Source organism: Ascidia mentula, chromosome 3 (genome assembly GCF_947561715.1).
Source record: "Ascidia mentula chromosome 3, kaAscMent1.1, whole genome shotgun sequence".
Taxonomy (NCBI): domain Eukaryota; kingdom Metazoa; phylum Chordata; class Ascidiacea; order Phlebobranchia; family Ascidiidae; genus Ascidia; species Ascidia mentula.
This window is the reverse complement of record NC_138568.1, coordinates 5,526,439-5,550,599: the sequence shown is the minus strand read 5'-3', so window position 1 is coordinate 5,550,599 and position 24,161 is coordinate 5,526,439. Positions and strand designations below refer to the sequence as shown.

At 38.5% G+C, this 24,161-nt stretch overlaps 4 protein-coding genes across 7 annotated transcripts in view; 2 read left to right on the top strand and 2 right to left on the bottom strand.

Annotated features, from left to right (window-relative positions):
• Positions 1-137: 137 nt before the first annotated feature.
• On the bottom strand, positions 138-3,509 carry LOC145896184 (T-complex protein 1 subunit zeta-like). Its single transcript, XM_082985066.1, has 13 exons — positions 3,263-3,509; positions 3,014-3,113; positions 2,829-2,927; positions 2,408-2,685; positions 2,176-2,286; positions 1,938-2,052; positions 1,802-1,855; positions 1,412-1,739; positions 1,171-1,271; positions 968-1,103; positions 671-743; positions 534-601; positions 138-293 (listed from the first exon to the last, which is right to left on the bottom strand). Exons 1-13 carry the CDS (start codon positions 3,397-3,399, stop codon positions 289-291), a joined length of 1,605 nt encoding a protein of 534 aa, XP_082841192.1. The 5' UTR covers positions 3,400-3,509; the 3' UTR covers positions 138-288.
• A 917-nt stretch (positions 3,510-4,426) lies between these two features.
• Positions 4,427-6,822, bottom strand: LOC145895439 (protein Wnt-4-like). Its single transcript, XM_082984246.1, has 3 exons — positions 6,379-6,822; positions 5,203-5,343; positions 4,427-4,723 (listed from the first exon to the last, which is right to left on the bottom strand). The coding sequence occupies exons 1-3, from the start codon at positions 6,820-6,822 to the stop codon at positions 4,427-4,429; spliced, it is 882 nt and encodes a 293-aa protein (XP_082840372.1).
• A 2,664-nt stretch (positions 6,823-9,486) lies between these two features.
• LOC145894390 (NADH dehydrogenase [ubiquinone] flavoprotein 2, mitochondrial-like) lies at positions 9,487-11,559 on the top strand. Its single transcript, XM_082982965.1, has 6 exons — positions 9,487-9,626; positions 9,872-9,988; positions 10,280-10,467; positions 10,778-10,985; positions 11,101-11,177; positions 11,369-11,559. Exons 1-6 carry the CDS (start codon positions 9,591-9,593, stop codon positions 11,460-11,462), a joined length of 720 nt encoding a protein of 239 aa, XP_082839091.1. The 5' UTR covers positions 9,487-9,590; the 3' UTR covers positions 11,463-11,559.
• A 2,339-nt stretch (positions 11,560-13,898) lies between these two features.
• Positions 13,899-24,161, top strand: part of LOC145895132 (uncharacterized) — a 31,492-nt gene continuing 21,229 nt past the window's right edge. For all 4 annotated transcript variants that reach the window (XM_082983893.1, XM_082983894.1, XM_082983892.1 and 1 more), the window contains exons 1-19: positions 13,899-14,500; positions 15,182-15,291; positions 15,546-15,669; positions 15,758-15,844; positions 16,432-16,667; positions 16,894-18,606; positions 18,719-19,063; positions 19,286-19,483; positions 19,701-19,751; positions 20,765-20,864; positions 21,008-21,122; positions 21,183-21,256; positions 21,450-21,633; positions 21,831-21,960; positions 22,079-22,216; positions 22,510-22,657; positions 22,941-23,160; positions 23,658-23,775; positions 23,868-23,966. In XM_082983893.1, coding sequence (XP_082840019.1) covers positions 14,020-14,500; positions 15,182-15,291; positions 15,546-15,669; positions 15,758-15,844; positions 16,432-16,667; positions 16,894-18,606; positions 18,719-19,063; positions 19,286-19,483; positions 19,701-19,751; positions 20,765-20,864; positions 21,008-21,122; positions 21,183-21,256; positions 21,450-21,633; positions 21,831-21,960; positions 22,079-22,216; positions 22,510-22,657; positions 22,941-23,160; positions 23,658-23,775; positions 23,868-23,966 — 4,671 coding nt within the window. In that variant the 5' untranslated portion in view covers positions 13,899-14,019. The remainder of the gene's footprint in view (positions 14,501-15,181; positions 15,292-15,545; positions 15,670-15,757; positions 15,845-16,431; positions 16,668-16,893; positions 18,607-18,718; positions 19,064-19,285; positions 19,484-19,700; positions 19,752-20,764; positions 20,865-21,007; positions 21,123-21,182; positions 21,257-21,449; positions 21,634-21,830; positions 21,961-22,078; positions 22,217-22,509; positions 22,658-22,940; positions 23,161-23,657; positions 23,776-23,867; positions 23,967-24,161) is intronic.

The window sequence follows — 24,161 nt, the reverse complement described above, 5'->3', positions numbered from 1 at the left end:
TCAGATTGCATTAATTTTTTTCACCTACAGATACTTTCGGAAATGTCATTTTACAATCCCATGCTGCAATAAATCTTTCCTTGCAAAATTCAAAGTTACAGATTTTGGGTCAAGTTTCAACTGGCAAAAAATAACAAGGGCAATTTTATTTCACAAAAAAATCCATTATTTTCCAAAACAGTTGAAGTGGAACGTTATAACAACAAGAAGACACACAGCTGGTTACATAGGACTCTCAACATGCATCGGACTGACGACTTCATCTCACTTTTAAGTGTAATACAGACCTCAACCTACAAAAATACAAAATTTCCTTGGTGAAAATTTGTCTGCCGAACAGTGGTTTCAACTTTATAACAACTATAACGGCCTGGTGACTTTGAAACCAAAATGTAATGAACAGAACACCCTAATCAAAAATGATATTTATCAAGGTAAAACTTCGTACTTCTAACCAGAAGGCAAATCCATTAAATACGAAGCAGTATATCTTGAGTAATACTGAATAAAAAAATTAGTTCAATCAAATTTACCTTTAAGTGTAGCCATTCCTGCCCTCATCATTTCATCAACAAGCAAGAGATTAGATGCAATTACCGTGCTGTTAAAACACAACTAGTTAAACCAAAAACAAGACAAACTACACCAACTGTTAATTAAATTTACTAACCATGAGTTAAGAAGTTGTTTAATGACGCAGTAATTGTCTAAAATTCCGGCATCAGCAGGAGACACTGGTTCGCCTGTAAATTGTAAAAGACCCAACTTTTTTATTCAGTTGTTTCAACAATTTGGTTGTTATAAGGTATTTGCAAGGGTTGTAAATGTAGAACAAGGCACAAATACAGAATTATCACTGGACATTTTCCACACAATCACTAAAGCAACATTTTATATTAAAGTGAGTTAGCTTGGTTCGTTCTGCTGGACCGAATCACCCTCCACAATAAAGTTTTCAGCCACCGACCTGACTGCAGATCTATGCCAACGGGCAACCCAGAACTTGTGAATTCCTGGTTCAACTTAACAATTGTTTCCTGGGCATCAAGACCAGCATTCCGGGCTAAAACTTTTGGTATAACAAGAAGAGCTTCTGCATAGGCCTGATAAAACAAGATATAGTTTTTCAGTTTGTTTTGATAAAACTATTTACTAGAAGACTTGGCATACCTGGACACCAAGTTGGGCTCTGCCTTTGACTGAGGGTTTGAATCTCATCAAAGCATCATAAGCGGCAATCTGAAATCCACCAGCCCCAGGCACAACACAATCTAAAAAAAGGATATATATTCTTGTGCTAGGCAAGAAACCATTTACATATTGCATGATTTTAAAACAATAAGGTAAATGAGAGCTGCAGACAGGGTGTATACACGCATGTTTCGAAGGTAAACATTTTACAATTACTTACTGTCATCAATGGCATTCTTGACTGCACGAAGCCCATCACGAACAGCATCTTTAATCTGTGTAATAGTGTGCTTGTTTGGTCCCTTAATGAGGATTGTAACACTGTGTGGATCTTTGCATTGTTCCACAAAGGTAAACTTGCTCTCTCCCAATACGTGTTCGAACACCAAACCAGCATGTCCGAGACATTCCGGTGTCAACTCATCAACTGAGTTCATGGCTTGTCCTCCACAAGCAAGCACAAGGCGTTCCATATTGCGGCGTTTGGCTCTTCTTAAAGCAATGACTCCATTCTTGGCAAGCATGTCCAGTGACATGGGGTCAATACCCTGAAGTAATGATTGTATAAAAAATGCATATTTTCAAAAAATCTATCTGCTTGATTATTTACCTTTTGGTTGATGAGGACAAATCCTTTAGAACTGTCCCCGGCGCCATCACAAACCTAAAGAATTTTAAAGTAGTTAAAAGTTTGGGTGTGGTGTTGCACAAAAGAACAGGGTGCATAACATGACAGGTTTTGGTACCTCATTTTTCAGCTTTATAACTTTGTTAACTTTATCGTTTGTGAATCTTCTTTCAGCTTCCACAAGCTTTTCCCTTTCACCAGCAGATTTGTAGAAAAATCCAGCATTCACTTCACTAAAACAGAAATACATGTTTTTGCATCATGCAATTAATCCACACCATGACATCAGTTTAATATTTCGGGTAGACAAAATATTTTGCCACCATGTAAGGAAGGTTGGCCATCTAGTTCAGTACCTTTTTTCATACTCCATGGATACATTACAGGTTAAAATGTACGCATTTTCCACCCTTTTCTTCATGTCTGGGTGTCTTGCACCGTGATCCAAAACAATTCCCTTGATTAAACTGTAACAAAGTTTGATGTGTAGGTAACAATCACAGACAAGTTTTATGCCTGCTACAATTAATACAACAACCACTAACAAAGCTTTATAATAATCCAAAATACTCGAAAGCAAATGTTTACCTAGTGTCACAGTCCAGTTTGTGTTGCATCTCCATGATTTCAACCATATGAAGATTAATGGGTTCATCTTCTCGTTTCACCGCCATCACAGCGTCAACAACAACCTCTGTGAGTTGATCTGCAAGTTTGTGGTGAACTTTGGTTGCCAAAGATGTCCGTGCTACGTCGATCAGTTTTAGTCGGTCAACTTTGAAGTCACACTTGATTGATTCCAAAACTTCAAGTGCTTTATCTTTTGCCAATTCGAAACCCTCTGTGATAATTCTTGGATGCACACCCTACAAAATAATTAAATGTAAACCCTGGGCATACTGCCTCTTTAAGATGCCCATAAAGATATGTATGTGCCCTACGAAAGAGTTTTAAAATGTAAATACTGAATCTAAAAACTCCTTAAGATGATTCTTAAGATTAGTTTTACCTCCTGCACATAAATATCAGCTTGTTTAAGGAGTTCTCCAATGATGAGAACATTTGATGTTGTTCCATCACCGGTGATATCATCTTGGGCAGTAGCAACCTTAAATAAAAGTTAAACCATTATTCCACACCAACTTTTAACACAAACAAAAACCAAACAAAGTGGATGCAGATATTAATAGTTACCTTGGCAATTAAACTTGCAGTTGGATGTTGAATCTGCATTTCATGTAAGAGAACATTTCCGTCCTTGGTGAGTTTTATATCCCCAGCTCCGGACACCAACCTGCAGCAAACAAACGTCACAAAAATATTCGTCAGAACTTAACATTACACAACCCCTTATGTTGAAAAATATTTGCTTTTCCAGCTTCACAAGAAAATAAATATTCCATACCTGGAAGCTAGTGGTATGTAGACACGTAATTAACTTACATTTTCATGGTTCCTTTTGGTCCAAGGTTCGTCCGTAAAACATCTTGCAAACCTCTTGCAGCGCTGATGTTTACTGCCAAAGCTTGTGTCGAACGTGCAACTTCTGCTTTAGGGTTTAAGGACTTAATTGCAGCCATTTTCACAAGCTATACGACGTAATATATAACCAAAATCAAAACAAGAGCAGCAAATTTTTTGTTTTTCACCGTTTCGGTTTCCAAGACAAATTTAACCGTTTCTAACTTTTCAACCGACACTTATTTGCACACGGATTGGAGAGCCAACAATATAAAAATATAACAAACTAGTTTATTGTCATATAAAATAACTCCCAGTGGTGTTTATTGCCCGCATATAATGTTTAAGAAATATAAAACGCTTTAAATGTAAACAATTTTGGGCATAACGTCTTGCGTTGACAATTTCGACCACAGCGAGTGGCTGAGGTTGTGTGAAAATAAAAGTTCTTGAACAATCTTGTTCTAGAATCATCCGCACGTGCGTGAGTGCTCTGTTCCGCCAAATGTGACCTTATTTTTTAGCTTTCGTAACCACAGGCTGCCGCTAATTGCGTGCATCCTTTTAAATTGGTCAAGCGCTCTACCCACATACCTAGAAAAAAACCTGGTCGGGATTTGTGTCTAGAATATCCAAGGTATAAATCCCGGCGTAGTGAAACAAGCAATATGCAAGCGTTGTAAGCGTAAAGGGTTGAAACTAGTAGAAGATATTGATGTAATGATTCTTGTTATTATCCGAAGCTTCCTTTTGCGAATTTGTTTCTTGTGAATTTGTTGTATGTTATCGACAATTTCGTTGTCGTTTGTTTCATCAATAAATTATACTTTTTGACATAAAGTTGCACTGACATAAAGACAATGACCCAAATAAGGTTGAATGCCAATTTGCATCGTTTATTTACAAAATAAAGTACAGGAAAGAATAGAAAGTTGATTTTAATAGTTTTCATTACACATTGCTTGTAGTAAATAATTGTGGCTATAGAAACGTTTTCATTAGGAGCCTTCAAGATGTTTTTGTATGCTGTCTTTGCGTTGATGTCCTTTATGACAAGCATTCCCTTCTGCTAAGCGATCGACTTAGTCAGCAGCAGTAATATTGTGCGTGTTGTCCTTCATTGTGTAGTGCTTTGCACTGCTTAAGTTACACACAGTAATGTTCGACCTTCTCTTGCAGGCAGGTCTCCGCGCAAGTGACAGAGCAACACCACTCGAACGAGCACTTGCAAGGTGAACGCTCGATAATTGTCTTATTGGTGAAACCTCTTCCACAACACAACGTCCTGCAACTCCCTGCACCTTTGCCGAGAGTGCATTTGCGACCCGATGTTCTACAGTAGCTCGGAGACCTTCTAAGGTAAGCTAGCGACTCCCTCCATCTGAGTGCGAGCTCTTTTGGTCGGACCAGCAGCCTTCCTTCTCTTGATCTTACGACATGGACCTAAAACAATGACTTCAGTTGGTTTTACAGATTTTAAAGGTTTGAATGTGTGAACCGAAAAAAATTCCTGAATCATTATGGGTTTACTGGCCATGTAGCCTAGCTGGATCAGCCACTTTTCTTGGCAAGTCAGCGCGAGATTTTTTTAAATCAAGCTCCCGGTGAGCAGTAATACATGTTGAATTGAGCGGTCAAGTATTTATTTGTCGGCCAACCTGCTAGGAAAATACTACTACACCGGGTCACGAAGTTTTTTCCAAACTTGACCCACGTATAAGTCTGTGTAAAACAGAAATCTGTGCGAATTTTAATGATTAGGCGTGAACCGGGCCCACCTGTTATTTTTTTAATATATTCAAGTTGAAATACTACACGAAATCGTAGCGCTAATATTTGCACAGATTTCTATGTTACATAGGCTTATATGCGGATCAAGTTTGGAAAAAAATTTGTGACTCGGTGTAAAAGCATCTTCCAACCTGTTGTGCTTCGGCATAGTTGCGCTTAAGGGACGCCCCCACATCTTCAAAGCTTGGTAAAGTTCTCCAACAAGTTTGTTGTTGACAGGAGCCGGTCGGACCGTGGCATGCGCACTTTCGTCCCATTCTTTCCATCAACCTCTGGAACGGCATGAAAGACACAAATTAAAATATTCTTGACGATATTATCCATCTTAAATTTGGTAATTTTGCAAGGAAAAGAGAATCAAATATCTGTAGTTTGTTGTTGATTCTGCCATCATAAGACATATTACTACAAAGATATCAACGTTTAATCCAGTTGACCCTGGTTAGAGTAGCGCATCAAAGACATGCACACGAAAGAAACACTAAAACGTTTATCGTAATAAATAAATTTTGACAAAAGATATTTATTTTACCAACAGTTAAAATACGATTTCCAAAATTCATTTTACCCAAATCTGTCGTTTTAAATTCAAAAGTCAATAAAAAGGTCTTTTCTGAGTAACAAATTATGTCCGAAGTCACAAACTTTTTTTGGCACAAGTATGAAGTTTTTTTTATCTTTAACCATTGAAGACTTTCACCGAAAAAGTAATATACTTTCCGACAATATTCCTGACCCATTCAACCCCCCCATCCCCCTCCCCCGAATAGGCCACCTCCCCCCAAAGTACTTGTCCCACACCGGAACTAAAAGTTAATTAAATTCCTCGTACACGAAAAAAAATCGATATTTTGCCCCCAGACAACACTTGTACTTTCTGTACAGGGGACTTATAATGGCGAAGAGCTCGTCGTAGCGGCAATTTTCACAATGGCGAAGTTTGCGAGAACAAAACGCGCATTAGCACAAGTTCGCTTCCAGTCTGGCCGCCGTACACCTGCGGGTTGGTTCAAAGTGCTCACTATTGTTAAGTGTAAACATTGACAAGTGCCGGACGAGTTTCTGAAATACCATTACGTGCGTCATTTGTCACTGAACGATTCGTATTATTTGAATCCGGAGCCGCGCCAGGGTTGCAAGAAAGCTAGAAAAAAAATTACGCAGAAAATTTGAAAAAGCCTCCGGCCTCTTGAGTTCTAAAATATTATGTGTTTGTTGAAAAATTAGGAAAAGGCAAATCGTCCCAAAGTGGCCAATTCGCACGACCCATCCAACCCTGTACTATCTTTTAACAATATTCATTCTACCTCTCGTCCAAAGTTGTTGTTATAGATGTTCACGTGGTTCACGTTCCTTCTCCTCTTCCTTGCTTTCCTCGTGTTCCTCCGAATCCTTTTATTCCGCGTAACGTCGGTGAAAAGCCTCGACATGTGCTTCCCCCAGTCGATGTTGGCATGACAACCGCTCCAGGTGAATTCCCTATTCGTCGGGGCGTAATTATCCCACGTTTTATCACACCCACAACGATTGATGCGCCCCTGTGTGCAGTCGTGAGCAACAGAGTAAGCCACAGCGGCAGAACTAATCGCATAAACGAAAGCCGACTCTCGGCTTCCTTCTTGGGCCCCGTCCGGCCCCGTGGCCCGCTTTCGATGACGTCGATAGGGCGTCGAGCAGTTCCATCGTTCGTTGGTGAATTGTCGTTTGCATTCTTTCATTGCCATGGACGCCGCCCCGGCAACAGAAGCCATTGTACCCGAATATTGGCGACAAAACTGCAAAAATTATCGTTAATTAATTGTTTCGAACATGTAATAAAAAGTGATTTTAATTCAAGCTATATCTGTCACTTTGTTTAACTGACTTTTGGCAAGCGTCCGCGAAGTACCACCAAACAATGACAAAGTTCCAGAGCTTACTTTTTTCTGCTTGGACGTTAGGTAAAAACTCTGGTCGCAAAAGAGCATCGATCTTGTTTCGGTTCCAACTGACATGACTTTACCCAATGATCTGCAATTTAACGCAACGTAAATACAATAAAGTTTGCCAGAAGAGCAGTATTATGCAATAAATATGCCTGGCAGCATCAGTAACAATTTATTTAACGTAAGGACTGTTAAAATTAAGATAAACTTTTTTGTTGTTGTTTCACATGAAATTGAATGCAAAACCACTCACAGCCATTGTATTCCAAATGCGGCACCAAACAAGCAGATCTGAATGACGAATAAACGCTGAATCGCCTCCCGTGTGTGGAAACTCCAGTTTATCGCCAGCATCATCTGCGGCCGAATATTAAATAAAACTACAAGCAAATTTGTTTCGGTTGATTTTGCAATGCATTGTTTCGTCTATCTAGGCAGGAATATAAAAAGCAAAGAATGTCGAATAGAACAAAGTTCGTCTATTTACAATGTCCTATGATGTAATTGGCCGTTTTTATTTTTCAATTTTGCAAATCTCAGGACTTCGATCAAAAATTAAAAAAAAAAAATAGTTTTTGCGACGCAAACATTATTTCATTGCACCTCACATATTTTTATTACAGTGCTCTCACGGGCCAATAATACTACATATTTCAACTGTATCTGGGTTTCCCTCAAAATCACTCATTAAAACAACATTCACTAAAACCCGTTTTTGCGTTTGAACTGTTTTTTTCTCAACGTAATATTGTTCACACAATATTTTGTAATTTGTAACTATTGGAAGTTGCTGTAACCCTTAAATATTACTTTACTAAATTTTCTCTTTTTAGTTATTAGCAAAACGAGCCTATGATCCCAACAAAAAGCATGGGGTTCCTCTCTATGACATGCCTATGAGAGTTTACTTCACCACTGATTCAAAGCATGTTGGAGGGTTCTCATCTCCAGGCATCCTTTTTATGAACAGTGCAAGCGGAGGACATCGGTAAACTTTCGCCAATGTTGAGTGCTGCAGACCCTCTCTGGAAAGGCGAAAGTAACGTGCAACGATAAAACCAAAGGGGGGTCTTTTGCCTTGCTACTGAAATGCACTCCTTGAACTAAAACAAAATTCTTGTCACGATTAGCATTCTTTTGTTTCTTTGATTTGGTAGTTTTGATGCAATGCGAAATTTATTCGGTGCAAAACTGCTGGGCTTTGTTTGCAAATATGTCTGAATATTTTTGGGACCACAGTGACCCCGTTTGGCAACTAAACAGGACTATAGTGCCAAATGGTATTAGCGCACTAGCGCTGATCGTCTGCTCTTTGTGAAGAATCTTAGACATGGAAAAGGCATTATAATTATAGTACATAAACCATCATATATAACTTCATATTTTCAAAAACAAATTTGCCAGAAGCACGGTCTGAAAAGTCCAACTCCCACCAAGACCCCCTTTTGGTAAAGAGTTGATTGGAATTACAAAGGCACGAGGTTTCAGACGGAGCTGTCATATTCAACAAAAATAAGTGGCAACGATGAAGGAAAGTTACACTGGCTTCAAGTGCTCGAAACTATTCAAGTGTCCTGAAGTGGCGAAACGCTTCGAGGATGAAAATATTTTGCGCAATGATAGCAAATTCTCATAACCCGGTGCAACGAACTTATTTTGTTTCAGTTTTAAAAGGTTTGATCAAAATAATCCTGCACCTTGCTGGGAATAAATTTTCTTTTTTGTTTACTGTGATTCCATCATACACACATATAATTATTTAGTTAACATGAAACAGTAATGTAGCAACAGATTTTCTGCACTTTTCTCGCAATTCGGTTAAACATCCACCGAGTATTTTGCAACATGTACTCGAGAGCGACTATTATAAAGTAGACGACGCGTGTTGGTGTAATTTTATATAGCACCCAAATTGTTGTAACTAAAAAATATTGTCTGCTTGATCAATAATATTTCCCAGAAAATGTCAGTAAAAATTAGGGATGCACCAAAAGTTCGGTTTGCCAAATTTATTCGGCCGAAACTAAGGTTTTCGCAATTAATAAATTCGGCCGAAACCGAAACTTTTTTACTGCATGCAACGCTGATACGCAAAGTTTAGAAAAGGTTAGAATCATTGTTTAAACTGTATGAATGTGTTCGTTTCATTGAAAATCAACTTTAAGCAGTTGGAACAGAAGACGAGGTTATTCGTTAAGCGCTAAAAAAAGGCTGTATGATAGGATTAGATCCTATATCCAGTACATGTTTTGTTTAAATTTATTGCGTTTAAAGAGATAAATACCAAAACTAGTTTCGGTTTCGGCCGAATATAAAAATAGCTGTTTCGGTGCATCATTAGTAAAAATGGATTTTCGAAAGTTTCGATGCAAACTTTAGTGACAAAGTATGAAAAAAATATATTGTTTTACTTAAGATTTCGTAAAAAAATTTGGTCGCCAAGATTTGTCCACAAATACCCACAAAAGTTTAAAATCATTGAACCGTTGCAGAATGTATTGATTGGAAAGATTGCAGTGAAGGTCTTGGAATAAGTCGCAACGTTTACGGATTGTAGAGCATAGTTGTTGTTGGTTTGATCGGACAATAACAACATGCTTGCCTCGGCAAGACAAGCTTTGTCATGTTTGGTAAGTTTCGTTACCAGGAAACTTATTGTTCAAGATTGGCAAGCAATTATATTTAAACAAAAATACTACTATTTCGGCATAGCTAATTAAAGTTTACAATTGCAAATTTTAAAGGTTTATTTTATCCAGATAATATTGATTCGTCTACTTTTATTCTTGGTCTGTAGCCTTTCAATAAAAATAAAGAAGAATTTACAATAAAAAATGTAATAGTGTAAATGTGAAAGGAGTTGCCTGTTTTTCAGATTCGTCGAAATCTTCATGCATCTGCTATCCGTGGCAGTGGTGCTATATTCAATCATGTTGACACTCCAGAAAATAATTCCAACACTCCATTTGACTTCACACCAGAAAACTACAAAGTAAATCCTATAGTTTCAATGTTTATGAACTCATGCAGTCATTGGTGATTTGCTGTTATCTCTTTCTATGTAAGCCTTAAATAAGTTAGTTTAGGGTTAAATGTATGCAATTACTCTGTTGCTCAACAATTATGCCGAGTCACTAACTTAGTCTATTCTGGCGAAGGCTCTTGAGGACTGATGACTTTTTTATTCTTCTTTCTGAGACTAAGTTATAAATATCTTTATGTACATTGTTCTAATTACTAAATTAGAATCACATCTAATTACTGCATTTATTTGGTAAAACAGAGAATTGATGCCATAATGGCAAACTACCCTGAAGGTCATAAAGTAGCAGCTGTAATGCCCATCCTTGACCTTGCACAAAGACAGCATAGCTGGCTGCCCATATCAGCAATGAACAAAGTTGCGACTATTCTAGAAATTCCTCCCATGCGTGTATATGAGGTGGCCACTTTCTACACTATGTACAACAGGTAAACCGCCTACTTAATTGGATGTGTTTGTGTATGTTACTACTGCGGCTGCAAGAAAGGTTAATAGTATGTTGTAACAGTATGTTATACTAAAGTACGAAGGAGCGTATATGCTTCTATGTGAACAAATGAGCACTGTATGTGTTTGCACATTTTGTTTGTGATGTCACTCACAATTTTCTCGTTCTTGTCTTAACTTAGAATAAACCAACCGTTATTAATTTAACCATGTGCAAATATCTTTTGAAGTGTTTAAATGTTTACTTTTCTTTGCCTGTGACAAGATTCTTAACAAAAAATTTGTAATCAGAAATCCTGTTGGAAAATATCATCTACAACTCTGCACAACGACCCCATGTATGCTATGTGGCTCCGACGCTATCTTGAAAACAATCGAAGACAAGCTTGGAATAAAACCCGGACAAACAACCCCTGACAAAATGTTCACTTTGTTGGAAGTTGAATGCCTGGGAGCATGTGTTAATGCGCCCATGATACAAATCAATGATTTCTATTATGTGAGTTCACTTGTGTCTTTGAAGTATCATGTGAATTTTAGGGTGGTTTATGTTTCAATGCATTTTTTTATGTTGCCTTGGTTGTTGTCACTGATCCTGATATTTTGTGCTACAGGAAGATCTCAAACCAGCTGACATGGAAGAAATTTTGGATGACCTGAAAGCAGGGAGAACACCTAAGGCTGGTCCCAGGTAAAACAGACCATTTGCACCAAAATTGTTTTAACTGTAAGATAGATATAGAAGAAAACATTGGCAATAAGTAACATGATATTGAAATAATGACACAGCCCTCGGCTTGCATTCTTTAAGTGTCAAGATTTGACATTTATTACATAACTTCGATCAATGTTGTCTTACATCACAAGATTTTATACTTTCAGGAGTAGTCGCTATGCAAGTGAACCACTAGGTGGCCTCACATCCCTAACGGAAACTCCAACAGGGCCTGGATTTGGTGTTAGAGAGGACTTGTGAAATCAGTACTTTCGTGTTTCCTAGATTTTTCCGGCATTATTATTGAAAATAAAAATATTGTTTTGTTTTCATAAAACAGTTCAATAAAATAAGTGTCATTTTGTGCAGATGCTTGATGTTGAGATATTTCTGTTATTTTATGACAAAATGTCATGATTTTATGAGGAAATCGTAAGTGTTTAATACATAAGAAAATGGGTTCCCGAAGGGGAGGACAAAAGGGGCATCCCCTATGTGAAACTAAAAAAAGGCGAGCATGCAATGGGTAACATAAAAAACATAAATATCTTTTTGTTAAACTGAACATTCCCAGAACAGCCACGCCACGTCACAATAACAATAATCCCTTGAATTTTTCTGCGGACACTCATGTAAGTGGCTGGGATTGCGCATAAATGTTTTGTTCGGTTTCCTATGAGAAACCGTTTTATTGCCCGTTTGTGGAATCTCAGAATACACGTGGGTTAGATAGGCCCTTTCTCAATACCTACGTTTTTCATTGAATGGTGGGTATGCTTTGCTGAATAAACAAAATTAAAGAATAATTCGCAACTACTCGTATATAAAGCACAAAATGATTTCTAGCATGAATGTACGAAAATGTTTGCCAAACTGAGATGAATAATTTGGGCCTAATTTTGCAATAATTATACGATATTCACATAATAATTGGTTAATAAAACAGTTTGCTAGTGAAGTTTCGGCTTACCAAGGTTTATTGAAAAATATATCCGGCACGACAGAAGCCAAGAGCGAGACATCAAAACAGCGCTGCCGTTTGGTGACGTGCCTACGTCACTTGTGACGACTTCCTCCAAAACGTAGACGCGCCAAGATAATAAAGAAACGTAAGAGAGGCGCCGGCGCTCTTGTCCGGCTTGAGCAGAAAAGCAAAGAAACTAAACTCTTGCTCATTTGTAGAAAAAGTTTGGGAGAAACAAAGAATTCAGAACAAGATGAGATCAACACTCGCTCCTTCGTTCCACGAGGAGCTATTTTCTTATTTATTGTTTATCCGAGTACCTTGTGTGGTGGGGTCATGCCTCATCCAGGCGATACCATGCACTGCGCCATCTCTGATTGGCTGCCGCATCTCTTCGGGCCTGTACGGGATATAACACAAGGCAAAACGAAGCACAAATTTGTACAAAAGGCGCTTCATCAAATTCAACTAATTCACGGCAAGGCGCTCACCGACGCTTTTCAAAGTTCGAAAATTCGTTTTCGTCGTTTATTTTCGCGTTCGTTAAGCACTCTTGTTGGTGTGAAAGTCGTAGTCGATGTGCTGGGGTTAGTAGTTTGAGCAGACGCGGTACATTTAAAGCCGCCTTGGAAGTCTGGCGTGCGATTTTATGTTTTTGCGTGTTCTAACTGTGTGTCGCGTTTCTGGTAATGGCGCGTCATTGTTCTCTTTCGTAATTATGGCGGCCATCTTGGTAACTTCTTATGCGCATCGGTTCAAATCAAATAAATAGCTAGGGTTGGAAATAAGACTTAGGGGCGGAGTTTGTTTGATTTCGTCACAAAAACTGCCGACTTTCGCTGTCGTTGCGATAAAAGTACTAGAAAATAGGTGACAGCCAGCGCATACAAAACCCATGAAATATCACATTTTAAAGTTTCACCGTTTTCAAATTGGTGTTGCAAAGCTGATTTTGCAGTGTTTAGTTTGAACGTACATGTTTTTTATTGTGTGTTTTGCCAAATCACTTTTTTAAATTATATTTGGCAAATTAAAAAGTCCTACAGTTTATGAATAACAAAAAATGATACAATGTGTCAATTAAAGATTGTGGTTTATTGAAGCAAGTAAGTTTAAATTTTTGAAAATCCTGTTCTTGTGTGATAGTTGTGGCATGGCATAACTACTAAATGCCACCTCTTGGAAAGTACATTAAAATGGTTGTTAAATAGTAGCATGTTATTAGGCTACATGTTCTGTGAGAAACTGCCATGAAAAAGAAATTTGTGGGTCTGTAATTGTTTAAAATTTTTAAGTTGTGTCACTTTATACTGCTACTTAAAATAAAATTGGTTTTCTGAGTGAATTCAAGACTATGTGGTAAATTGCCTTGATTTGCCTCAGGCAATCTTGTTTCTTTTGGTCAAGAAAATAGCAATTCAGGACCCTACCCTATATTATTCTGTAGACAAACATGAATGGGATGAAACTGGCCACAATTTATACGTTGGGCGTCAGGTGGTGTTGTATGGAAATTGTAAGAAAAATGTGTCACTAAGTTTAATATGTGATGGTGTTTATATATGTCTTAGTGATGCAAAGGTTGTGAAACAGCATGTGCAGTTTTTCCGTGGTTTTCAGGGTATTTTGAGTGTTGAATGTAAGGTGGTATGTCAACCACCAAGTTAATAAACTTAATTACTGCTATTATATATCCATAGAAAACTTTAAAAACAATTTGTTTTTTGAAGATATTTGTTGGCAAAAACATTTTCTTGTCACTTGTGGATATTTGGTGCAAGTGCCAAATATCTTTGTACAAATCTTGCGATGTTGAATATTTGTCTAATTTCGCCGGAACTTTAACTATTGGATATGTATCACGGTGGTATGCCAGGACAGTACAACGGCAGTGGAGTGCCCAGTGCCCAGGATTACAACCATCCAATGTACGGAAGTAGAGCACCACCACATCCAAATGCTGCTGCTCAAAACACGATGCAAAGCCAAATGATGGCGGGCCAAGCCAGCGGGCAGCAGCCACATTCTGTGGAAATGCAGAGGTTTCAGTCTGTCTCTGGATACCCTGGTTCAAACCCAGTACAACCAGGTTATGGCGCACCACATACTGGAAGCTACTCTTCAACCGATCCTTACATGTACAACCATGGAAAAATGATGCCTGTGCGAAGTTCACAACAATCCTTTCCACCGGACATGACTCCATCAAGTATTGCTTCGGCATCTAGTGGTCATATGTACCCCGCTGGAATGCCGAACCAATCACGATTACCTGGGTCTTACCCTACTTCTGCAGCAGACAGCAATCCTGCTATGCAGTATAGGCACTCAAAAGGTAGCTAGCATGTTTTATTAAACCATTGGTTAAATTTTCATATTGTTACAAGATTGGAAATTTGGTTCAAAATAACAAAAAACCCTTTAGCAAATATTTTACTGCAAAGATTTAAAACTAAAACAATGTACTTTGTTGTGTATTGTAATATTTTAGATGCATGTCTGTTAAATTATGTGTAATATTTGTCCATAAATTGTCTGTTTCCATAAGATAGCTCAGATGTTTCTGCATCGCATGCGATTTATCACCTGTAAAACACCCTGTGTTTCTTATAATACTTTGCTATAAAATAACTAAGGTTGGTGTATTTGTAAATCATGAAGTAGCATCATACATAGTACATCATACAAACCCACAACAATTACATAGCCAATGTACAAGCCAAAACAACTGAGTTGTGTTTAACAGTCAACTGAGATAAAAATGCCAATAATTTTTTCTCCTCAATATCACTGTCAGTTTGTAATTATCAATCAATATGATGTCCTACAAAATGTTGTCTCACGAAACTAAAGTAGCGCTTCATGCAAATGAATAAAAATCCCTACATATGACATGCAACAGCAAAATTCACTTAGGCAACTTTTGTGTCACCCAGACTGGCATTGATTTAATGATGCTTTTTGTCAAGTTTATTGATCAAGTAACTTCACTCCTATATGCATGCATTATCTATAGGTGGTGGGATGTATAACGGCTCACAGTATATGGGAAGTGGTATGCAGATGGCAATGGACCAGCGACAGACAATGCAACAACATTCCAGGCATCCGATTCCATCTCAGCAGGTACATGAGTGTCATAGATTATGCATGTTTATTGTTCGACAGTACTTTTAAAATATTGCAACCAGTTCAGATAAGATTGAAAAGAAATTTTCCGATATTGTAACTAAAAGAGTTTTTGTCGACAATAGGGTGCCAGTGGATAATAAAGCATATTTGGTCTACATAGATGTGTTGCCCTTTAGCTTTTGGTTGTGTATTTTTGTGGCAATACAAGTTTTAAACTCAATTATAGTTGTAACCAGTAAGCCTTGCAGGTGTCTTCAAGCTACCAAAGCACTGACCCTTCTCAACCACTAGTTGGCAGTATGCAACAACAACAGCAATTTGGTCAACAACCACAAAGTCAAACACTTATGTCAGGACAATACCAACGGCCAGGTTTGTAACTTTTGTTTGATGGCTTTGAATATGGACTACAAATTGTATTGTGTCTAAACAGTTTCAAAATGTTAAAAAACTATTTCAGGTATGGTTGGAGGGTCAACACCAGCTAGCATGTCGATTTATGGGCAACCACATCACCAACAACAGTTTCCAACACAACAATCAGCAGGTAATACAGCTACAATGCTGTTTGCATTCTGGATTTTAATATTTTTTATAATATTGACAATAGACATTTATGCTAATCAGCCATGATGATTTACAAATATATCAACATTCAGTATAAAGGCACAGGTAATAAATTAATTATGAAGTGAGACCCAATGTATTCATGGAAAAGATGACTATCACAAAATATCTCACAAATTAGACAGGTGTGAACTTTGCAATGCGTGGCCTATTTGGTTGTGTATCATAAAGAAGGACAAGGTTCATGTGGTATGATAGTCAATACTAGCTGGTTGGTAATGTCAGTTAATTGAGAAATGGTTCCCGGAAAAGATTATCCAACATTGGATGTGATGATGTAATGATTGAAATGTAAAAAAAATGTAAAGCATTGATTTTTACTTGAATTGATAGGCAATCCATAACTGACAGTACCAATTTTGTTGTTAATGTATTTTATGCATGTGCAGGTTGTCACTGATAATTGTGTCATTGAAAAATAGGCTATTACATTAAATACACCTTGGCTGCTAAATACCTTTTATAGACAGTATTTTAAAACCAATTCTCATCTATTTTAAAATTCAGGCCAAAAACCACCTTCTCAGTTTGACGAACAGATGCTTCAAATGCAGCAACAACAACCTCAAGGTGGCGCCACACAACAACCAGGAGTGAATACGCAATCGGGACCACAGCAACAAGCAGGAATGCAGCAAATGCAACAAAATGTAATGCAAAGTCAAATTAAACCAAGTACTGCTCCGTCGTACAGAAGCAAAATGCCAACTGTCAATACGCAAGGAACTCACCAGTCACAACAGGTGAAAAAAATCATTTAATCTGGATATTTTTTGTATATTGTAATTCAAATGCCCGACGATACGAATTTAAATACATTTAAGTAAATCACTTTATGGTAAGAATAATGAACCGTATAGAAGTATAAAATATACACAATACTACTACAAATATGCACCATACAAAAAATCGCTGCGATGTAATTTTGACAACTTTTACTTTATTTCACCATTTGTTTTATCCTTTCAGATGCTGGGGATGCCTGGTCATCCAATGCAGCCATCAATGTCTCCACACCATGGTAGCCCTGTGTCACCTATGAGAAGCTCCATGACACCCAGACAAAATGCGAACATGCCACTATCCCCACTGCCATCACGTACCACTCCCCAATATCCTGCACCTCAGGCTTCTCCCCATGCACACCAAGCTGGACCCATGTCGCCCAATGCAAGGATGCCTTCTTATTCACCTAAACAGCAACAACAAATGCAGCAAAACCAACAGTTTATGAATCAAGGACAAGTGACTCCTGGCTACCGACCTCCTGCTGCTCCATCAAGGACTCCAACACCTCGCAATGAAGTATCAAGGGGATTTATGAGCCCTCCGCGAATGATGTCACCTCCACCTTCTGCTCCCCACACTCCGTCTGTGGCACGATCGCCTGCACCAAGAATGCAAGCACCTCCATACAATGGGGAGAGCCCCATGTCCCAACAGTCGCAACCACAACAGCAGCATGGATACTACGCGGGCCAAATGCGCTATCCACACACTGGTTGGCAGGGTCCACGACCTCCCGTTCCATCAGCTGCAAGTGGTGGCGTGCCAACTGCACCTCATGTATCACACCAACAAACACCCTCTCAGATGCCAAGATTTGGACAGCATCAGATGTATGGACCAAATGTAAGCCAAGCTGCTCAAGGCCCTTCTAGCGTTAACATGGGTGTCAGGCCACAAGTGCAACAGAACATGGCATACAGGCCTCCAAACCAAGTTAGAACTTCATTTCCATCGTCTGTACCTGGCAGTCAACCTCAGCAAAATGCCCCTTCTGCTGACTTTGACAATGACTTTAACCTAGACAGCATATTAGGTGATGCAATGGATGGCAGCGGCAGCTTCATGCAACAACTTCAAGAAGTAAACCCTTCTGAGCCCCCTAAATCCCAACCTAATGCTGTGGCTACTTCAGCTCCTGCGCCACCAACATCCAACCAAGGTCCTGTCATGCCACCGATGGAAACGAAACTTGAAAGCTTGCCAAATGTGTCAGTTGCGCCAACTGTAAAACCTGTGGAATCTAATCTACCTGTACCTAATTTGCCACAGTCTGAGCTTGCAGTACAGTCTACATGTAAACCAGAAAGCGCTCAACCAACAGAAATAACAAGTGCAGACATTTCAAATGAGGAAAGCTCTCTCCCAGTTGCTCCCGAAGGTGTTGGAACAGATTCATCTGAAGCTGTAGTAAACAATGACAGTTTGTCGAATGCTGAAAGCTTGCCAGACTTAGAAGCGCCCTCCGGTGATGCACCAGCAGTTGTAGCAAGTGTGCCATCTAGTGTTGTACCGACTGTAACTAACCATGTGCCAGTGTCGTCTGTGGAGACTAGTGCAGAGCATTTGTCTGTTATATCTCCTGCTTCCAGTACCTTGCATTCACCAGTGAAGCAGACAAAACCCTCGATTGATTTGCCCCCAAACCAGGTTCCGTCAGAAAAGAAACCAGATCCTGAGCAACCAATTCCATCATTTGGCCCACACCCTACTGCTGCCCCAAACTTTGCTGTTCCACCATCATCAGCAAGTGGCCCGTATACTTCAACTGCCCAGTATCGGCCCCCAGGGCCACCATCATCCATGTCAACCTTACCTGGGGCCCAGATGAGACCACAAACTGACCCAACTTCATACCCTAGACAATACAGACCCCAACATCCACATGGAATACCGGTAAGCCACTTGTTGTATTCTTTTGAGTTTTTTTTTTTGAACAAAAAGATGTTGAATATGAACGTCATGGGAGACTTTTAATAAATACATATTTTTTTTTTCAATCAAACAGGGAATGCACCCTCAGCAGCCAGGGGCTCCCCCTCACCCACATGCAATGCATCCTCATGATGGGTCAATGGTTAGAGGTCCAAGTCCACATTACCCCCAAGGCATGCACCCATCTCACCAGTACCCAGGTCACCCACACCAACCCCACCCATATCGATATGGGCCCCATCCACAAGCAACTGCTACACCCTACATGCAAGGCTCAGCCCCACCACATGCTAGAGGTCCTTACCCACCAACTGGACCTCGAATGCCGGGTGGAGCACTCGGATACCCTGGCCCAAGACCTGGATATCCACCAGGAATGCACCCAAACCAACATCAGCATTTGCAACAGAGGCTACAGGTACATGCAATGGCTCCTTTTGTACAGATTTTTTTTTCTTGTCATAGATTTGTGTTAAGAATTATAAAGTTACTATAAAACTGATCTTCTAAATTTATTTGTTGAGAAGGCAGATGGTGGTGTGAATTTCCACAGCCATTAAGTTCAGTTGTTAAAAGTATTTGGCAATTTTACAAAACAGTTTGCTAAATTAATAATTCTGGATTAAATTTTAATCATCAGGTTCTCCGTCATGAAGCAACTCAACTTCAGGCTCAGATGCAAAGAGCTCAACAGGAAGAAAAGGAAAATCCAACTCCTGCTCCCCAACCAGTTCCCGATCCTAATCTTCCTCCAGACCAACAACAACCACTTCCTCCACCTCCTAAGTCGGAGCAGATTAAGAGGAGGTTGATGGAAGTGGATGGGCAGATTAGACAGGTTTGTAGAATTTTTTTCGTATTTAAAAAATTCCCAAACCAGCAAATTTTATTTAAATAAAGTTGATTATAATCTGAAAATTTATTTGTCAACTGCATCAGGTAAACACAATTGTTCTTGTCAATCTCACTCCATAGTCATTGTAGTATTTTAATATAATTTTGTGCAAAAGTTTGTGGGAAGTTTCGAGTTGATCAAATCGACAATATTTTCTCAGATAATGTCTCAACTACATGCACCCCCACAACATGGACCGAGAATGATGCAGGTTTGAATTTATGCCATGCCTTGTGTTTTAGTGCTTTTAAACAAAAATAGGGCATGTTTATTTATGTTTGCAACAAAGGCTACATGTATGTACACCCAATACCTCCTTGTTTGCAGAAATTTTATTCTTATCATCGTTTTGTTTTTAAAGCATGTAAGCATTACAAACCTACTATATTTTGGATGGGGTTCAAGTTTCTTTCTTCAAGTTTAAAATTATCAGTGTCATTTTTATCACTGGTGTAGAATACGGGGATGCAGGGGTGCAGGGGTGCAGGGGTGCAGGGGTGCAGGGGTGCAGGGGTGCAGGGGTGCAGGGGTGCAGGGGTGCAGGGGTGCAGGGGTGCAGGGGTGCAGGGGTGCCAGGGTGCCGGGTCCCCCAACCTTTTCTAAATTTAACAACACATACGCATCGCGACCTTTCGGATTTCGCCAGTTTAAACCGCAGCAAAAATAAAGGCGCATTTTTTTCTGATTACACTCACAAAGGTTCTTAATGCCCAGTTTCATTATCCTCATATTCACGACCTATAATTACGCAACACAAGCGAAATCACGCTAAGAAGAAAGATTTTATCATTTGTGTAGTGAAAATCGACTGTTGAGATTGTTGCGAAAACCACGTTTCGTCCAGTTTTTTTGGCCAAAAAAGTTGTATGCACGAAGCTATAACTTTATATTTGGCGTGCAAACGACCTTCTGACGTTTGTATTTTTTTTCGCCGCACCCCCGTTGATATGCAAAACTCCATGCCTTTATAATTGATAAAAACCATGAAACACGGCTTTATACCATGCCTTGTGTTTTGGTGGTAATAAACAAAAAACGGCACATTTATTTATGTTACAATTACACAACAGTTTGTGGCCTGTGGATTGTGCTTTTTGCCTTATGTGTGTGTTTATTTATTTTGAGTAGGTTTTGTTTTGATAATATTTACACAAGAATGGTTTTGATGTTAATTTTTCCTGGACAGAATTGTTTATTGTTGTTTATTCTTATCTTGTTTGTCAGGATCCAAGCGGACCAATGACAGCACTTAGTGGACCCCCAGGTTTTCCACACCAGGATGCAAGCAGTCCAAGCAAGATTGGGGACGACCCATTGACACCTAGTATGTCAATTGTTTTGCATATTATATGTTGTGTGGAGTGATTGACTGACGTTATTAGAGGTTTTTGTCCCGTGTTTCTTGCAAACTCTGCTATTGTGTAGAAGGAATAAGTTTTCAGTAAATTTTAAAATTTTATTTTTAAGGTAAAAAGAAGCGTCAGCGCAAAAAAACAAAATCTGACAAAGGCGAGAATCCAGATGGGACAAAGAAAGATAAACCACCGCCCAAGAAGAAAAAGAAAAAAGAGACCTCGGAGGGGTGGGATATCTGCTATTAACAATAAAAACTCCGACTAATCTTTGTTAATCCTGTTTGCAGCGATGATGTTGTTTCTGGTGGCGAGAAGAAGAAAAAGAAAAAAAAGAAAGTGGAAAAAGTGATCAATTCAGATGGTGAGGCTGAGGACTAACAAACTGTTCTGTAGTTTATCAAACTTGTGCATGACTCCTTAGTAAAAGCTTCATTTTAGACCCACTGTATGAACCATTCATAAAACTACAAATCGCAAGTTGCTTTTATTGATTTCCAACAGTATTGTTCAGTGTTGCCTGTCTTACCGTTCTTGAACTGTTATTTAATTTTCAGATGGAGATGCAAGTGTCACAAAACCTGACGAAGAAGCCTCCGAATCTTTGTCAGTTGTGGATGACTCGGCACGTTTGGATGATGAGTCGGTACTTGGAAGTAATGACAGTGACAGCCAACAAAGAATGATTAGTATTTCCGATAAACAGCAACTTACAAAATCTCCAGACAAGAAAAAGAAAAAGTATGCCACACAAGACTATTTTCATTATTTAAACACAATAAATATGTAAGCAGTTTTCTTGTCCATCTCATTCATTTGCTAAAGTAGCAAAATATTTGTAAGATTTTTAAAAACTTTGGACTTCAAAACACGACATAAATCGTGTAAAATATGAAGTAAAAGAATGGTATACAAAACGTGAGTGAACAACTATGCAGCAGGCCCCCCGCTACAGTGGTGAAGCAAAAGAAGAAACGCAAACGTGGTTATGATTCCTCTGATGAAATGAATGCTTCTGATATAATCCAGACCACTCCACCTCCATCACCTGAAGACAGTTTAATTGAAGTATGTGAATACTTTAGTAAACAAGTTTAATATGACATTGCCTAAAAGTGAATTGCTAGTTATATCTTGTAGTTGTGATTGTTTTTTGGTGAAAATGGTGTTGTTTTTTTCCAAACAGAAGAGAAGATCTGGACGAAATGTGAAAAGGAAACGTTACACTGAATCTATAGAGTTGCAATTTAGTGGCGACGATGATGAAGCTACTTTCTTGCCTGAAGACGCTTTGAAAAAATCTGAAGCCATTGTTGAAATGAATGTGAGTTGTTGTGTAAAATATAAAAATTAGAACTGAATTCTTCTCTGCAAATGTCATTAAAGCGTAATTTATTGATTTTGGTGTCAGTAAGCTTTTGAAAATCAATGCGAGTCTAATATTAAACTTGAGTTGACATAAGATTGTAAATGAATGGTGGCAATGCAGCTAACATGAAATTTCACAAGAAAATAATAATTTTTATGTCAAAAATTATTTTGTGGATTTTACCTTTTCAATTTTTCATGGAAACACAAAAAAATATAAAATATTTGATGAATTTTTTTGTTTCCCAGGATGTTGCAGGTGAGGATGAAGTGATGATTGTAGAAAAGATGCTCGCTCATCGCATCAGGAGGAAAAGAGTCAGGAGGAAATCAGAAACCAAGATGGAACTCCAGACAAGCATTCCCACCATCACAGAAGCAACAAACGAAAATGAAGGTAAATTTTTATATAAAATCACATTAAATTGTGTGTTTCAAGGTTTACTATTTTTTGTTTACTGTGACTCTATTATGCTGCTACAAGGTTTTTGCCTTGTTTTCACTGAACCTTTTTTCTGTCTTGTGATTTAAGCTTTGTTAAACTGACACATAGAGCCCTTGATTTAATACAGGATCTGATCTTGTGCTTCTTGTGCATGCATACCAGCTTCTTATATCCTAATCCAGAAGTCATTATTTAATTATGGAGAATTTTTAACAAACATAACAATGTTTGACAGCGCAATGCGAAACTGCTGAGAACCCGAACAACGTGGCAATGAAGGAATTAGCTCCACTTACTGTCGACACAAATCAACTGAACGCCATCCCTCCTCCAATGCTCAGTCCCACATCACTGAAGAATCCTCGCATCCGGAGGATCTCCATGGGGATTGTTGAGGAGGAGGAAGAGGTGGAAGGGGAAGGGGAAGACGAATTCTTCATTAAATATAAGAATTAGTGAGTGATGGTTGTGTTGATATCACCTGGTATTCAAATAATAGATTAAACTGTATCAGTCCACTGTACTGCTCTTTACTAGGGGCTTTTGGGCACGGGCACATAGCTAAATAACACCACCTAGTATTAATGTGATAACTGACAACTCAGAGAGATTTTTGAACAAAATTTAAGATCTATGGTAGCTTGTGTAATCAGAAATTCTCCTTCATTTGAAATATTTTCTATTTCTGTCTTTCATTATGTAATATTAGATTACCTGGTATGAATGTGTCAACTGTACAGTTTCTCTAAATGGTTTTGTAAACTGGTTCTAAAATCAATAGTAGCCAAGTGTAATTGGAGAAGGAACTATGAAAATTAACATAATCGAGAATATTTTTTGTTTCCGTTCTAATTTTGTCATTCAATAATTGCGATCATATCCACACTGGAGAATTGACAGAGTAAATAAAAACATGTTTCATTTTTAAATATTTTACGTTCTAATCTTTTAGTTCTTATCTTCATTGCGACTGGAAAACAAAAGAGGAAATTGAAGACAAAAGATTTGACCAGAAATTGAAGCGATATCTTGCCAAAAACACGATTAACGGTCAACTCATTTATCCAGAGGTAACTTCCTAAGTCTTCATATATTTCCAGATCTCCCTTTGTGATAATATCCGTGCTTTAAAATACTTCATGAAAAACTGCAAATATTTCAGGTTGAGGTTGATGAGATTTTCAACCCTGATTTTGTCACGGTTGATCGAGTTTTGGATGTCACCAAAAACGAGAGTCTCAATGATGAAAATCAACCACAGGTCTGTTAAAATTTTTACTCTTAACACAAATGAGTGAAACCGTTATAAATGAAACTTTTGCTAAATGTTGACATCAAAATTGGCGCTTTTTGCTTGAACACATTTTATACTTAATTACCATGGCAACCAGATACACACACTCCTAAATGGAAACAACTGTAACTCTACATTGTGTTGGGTTGTTCGTGCTGTAGT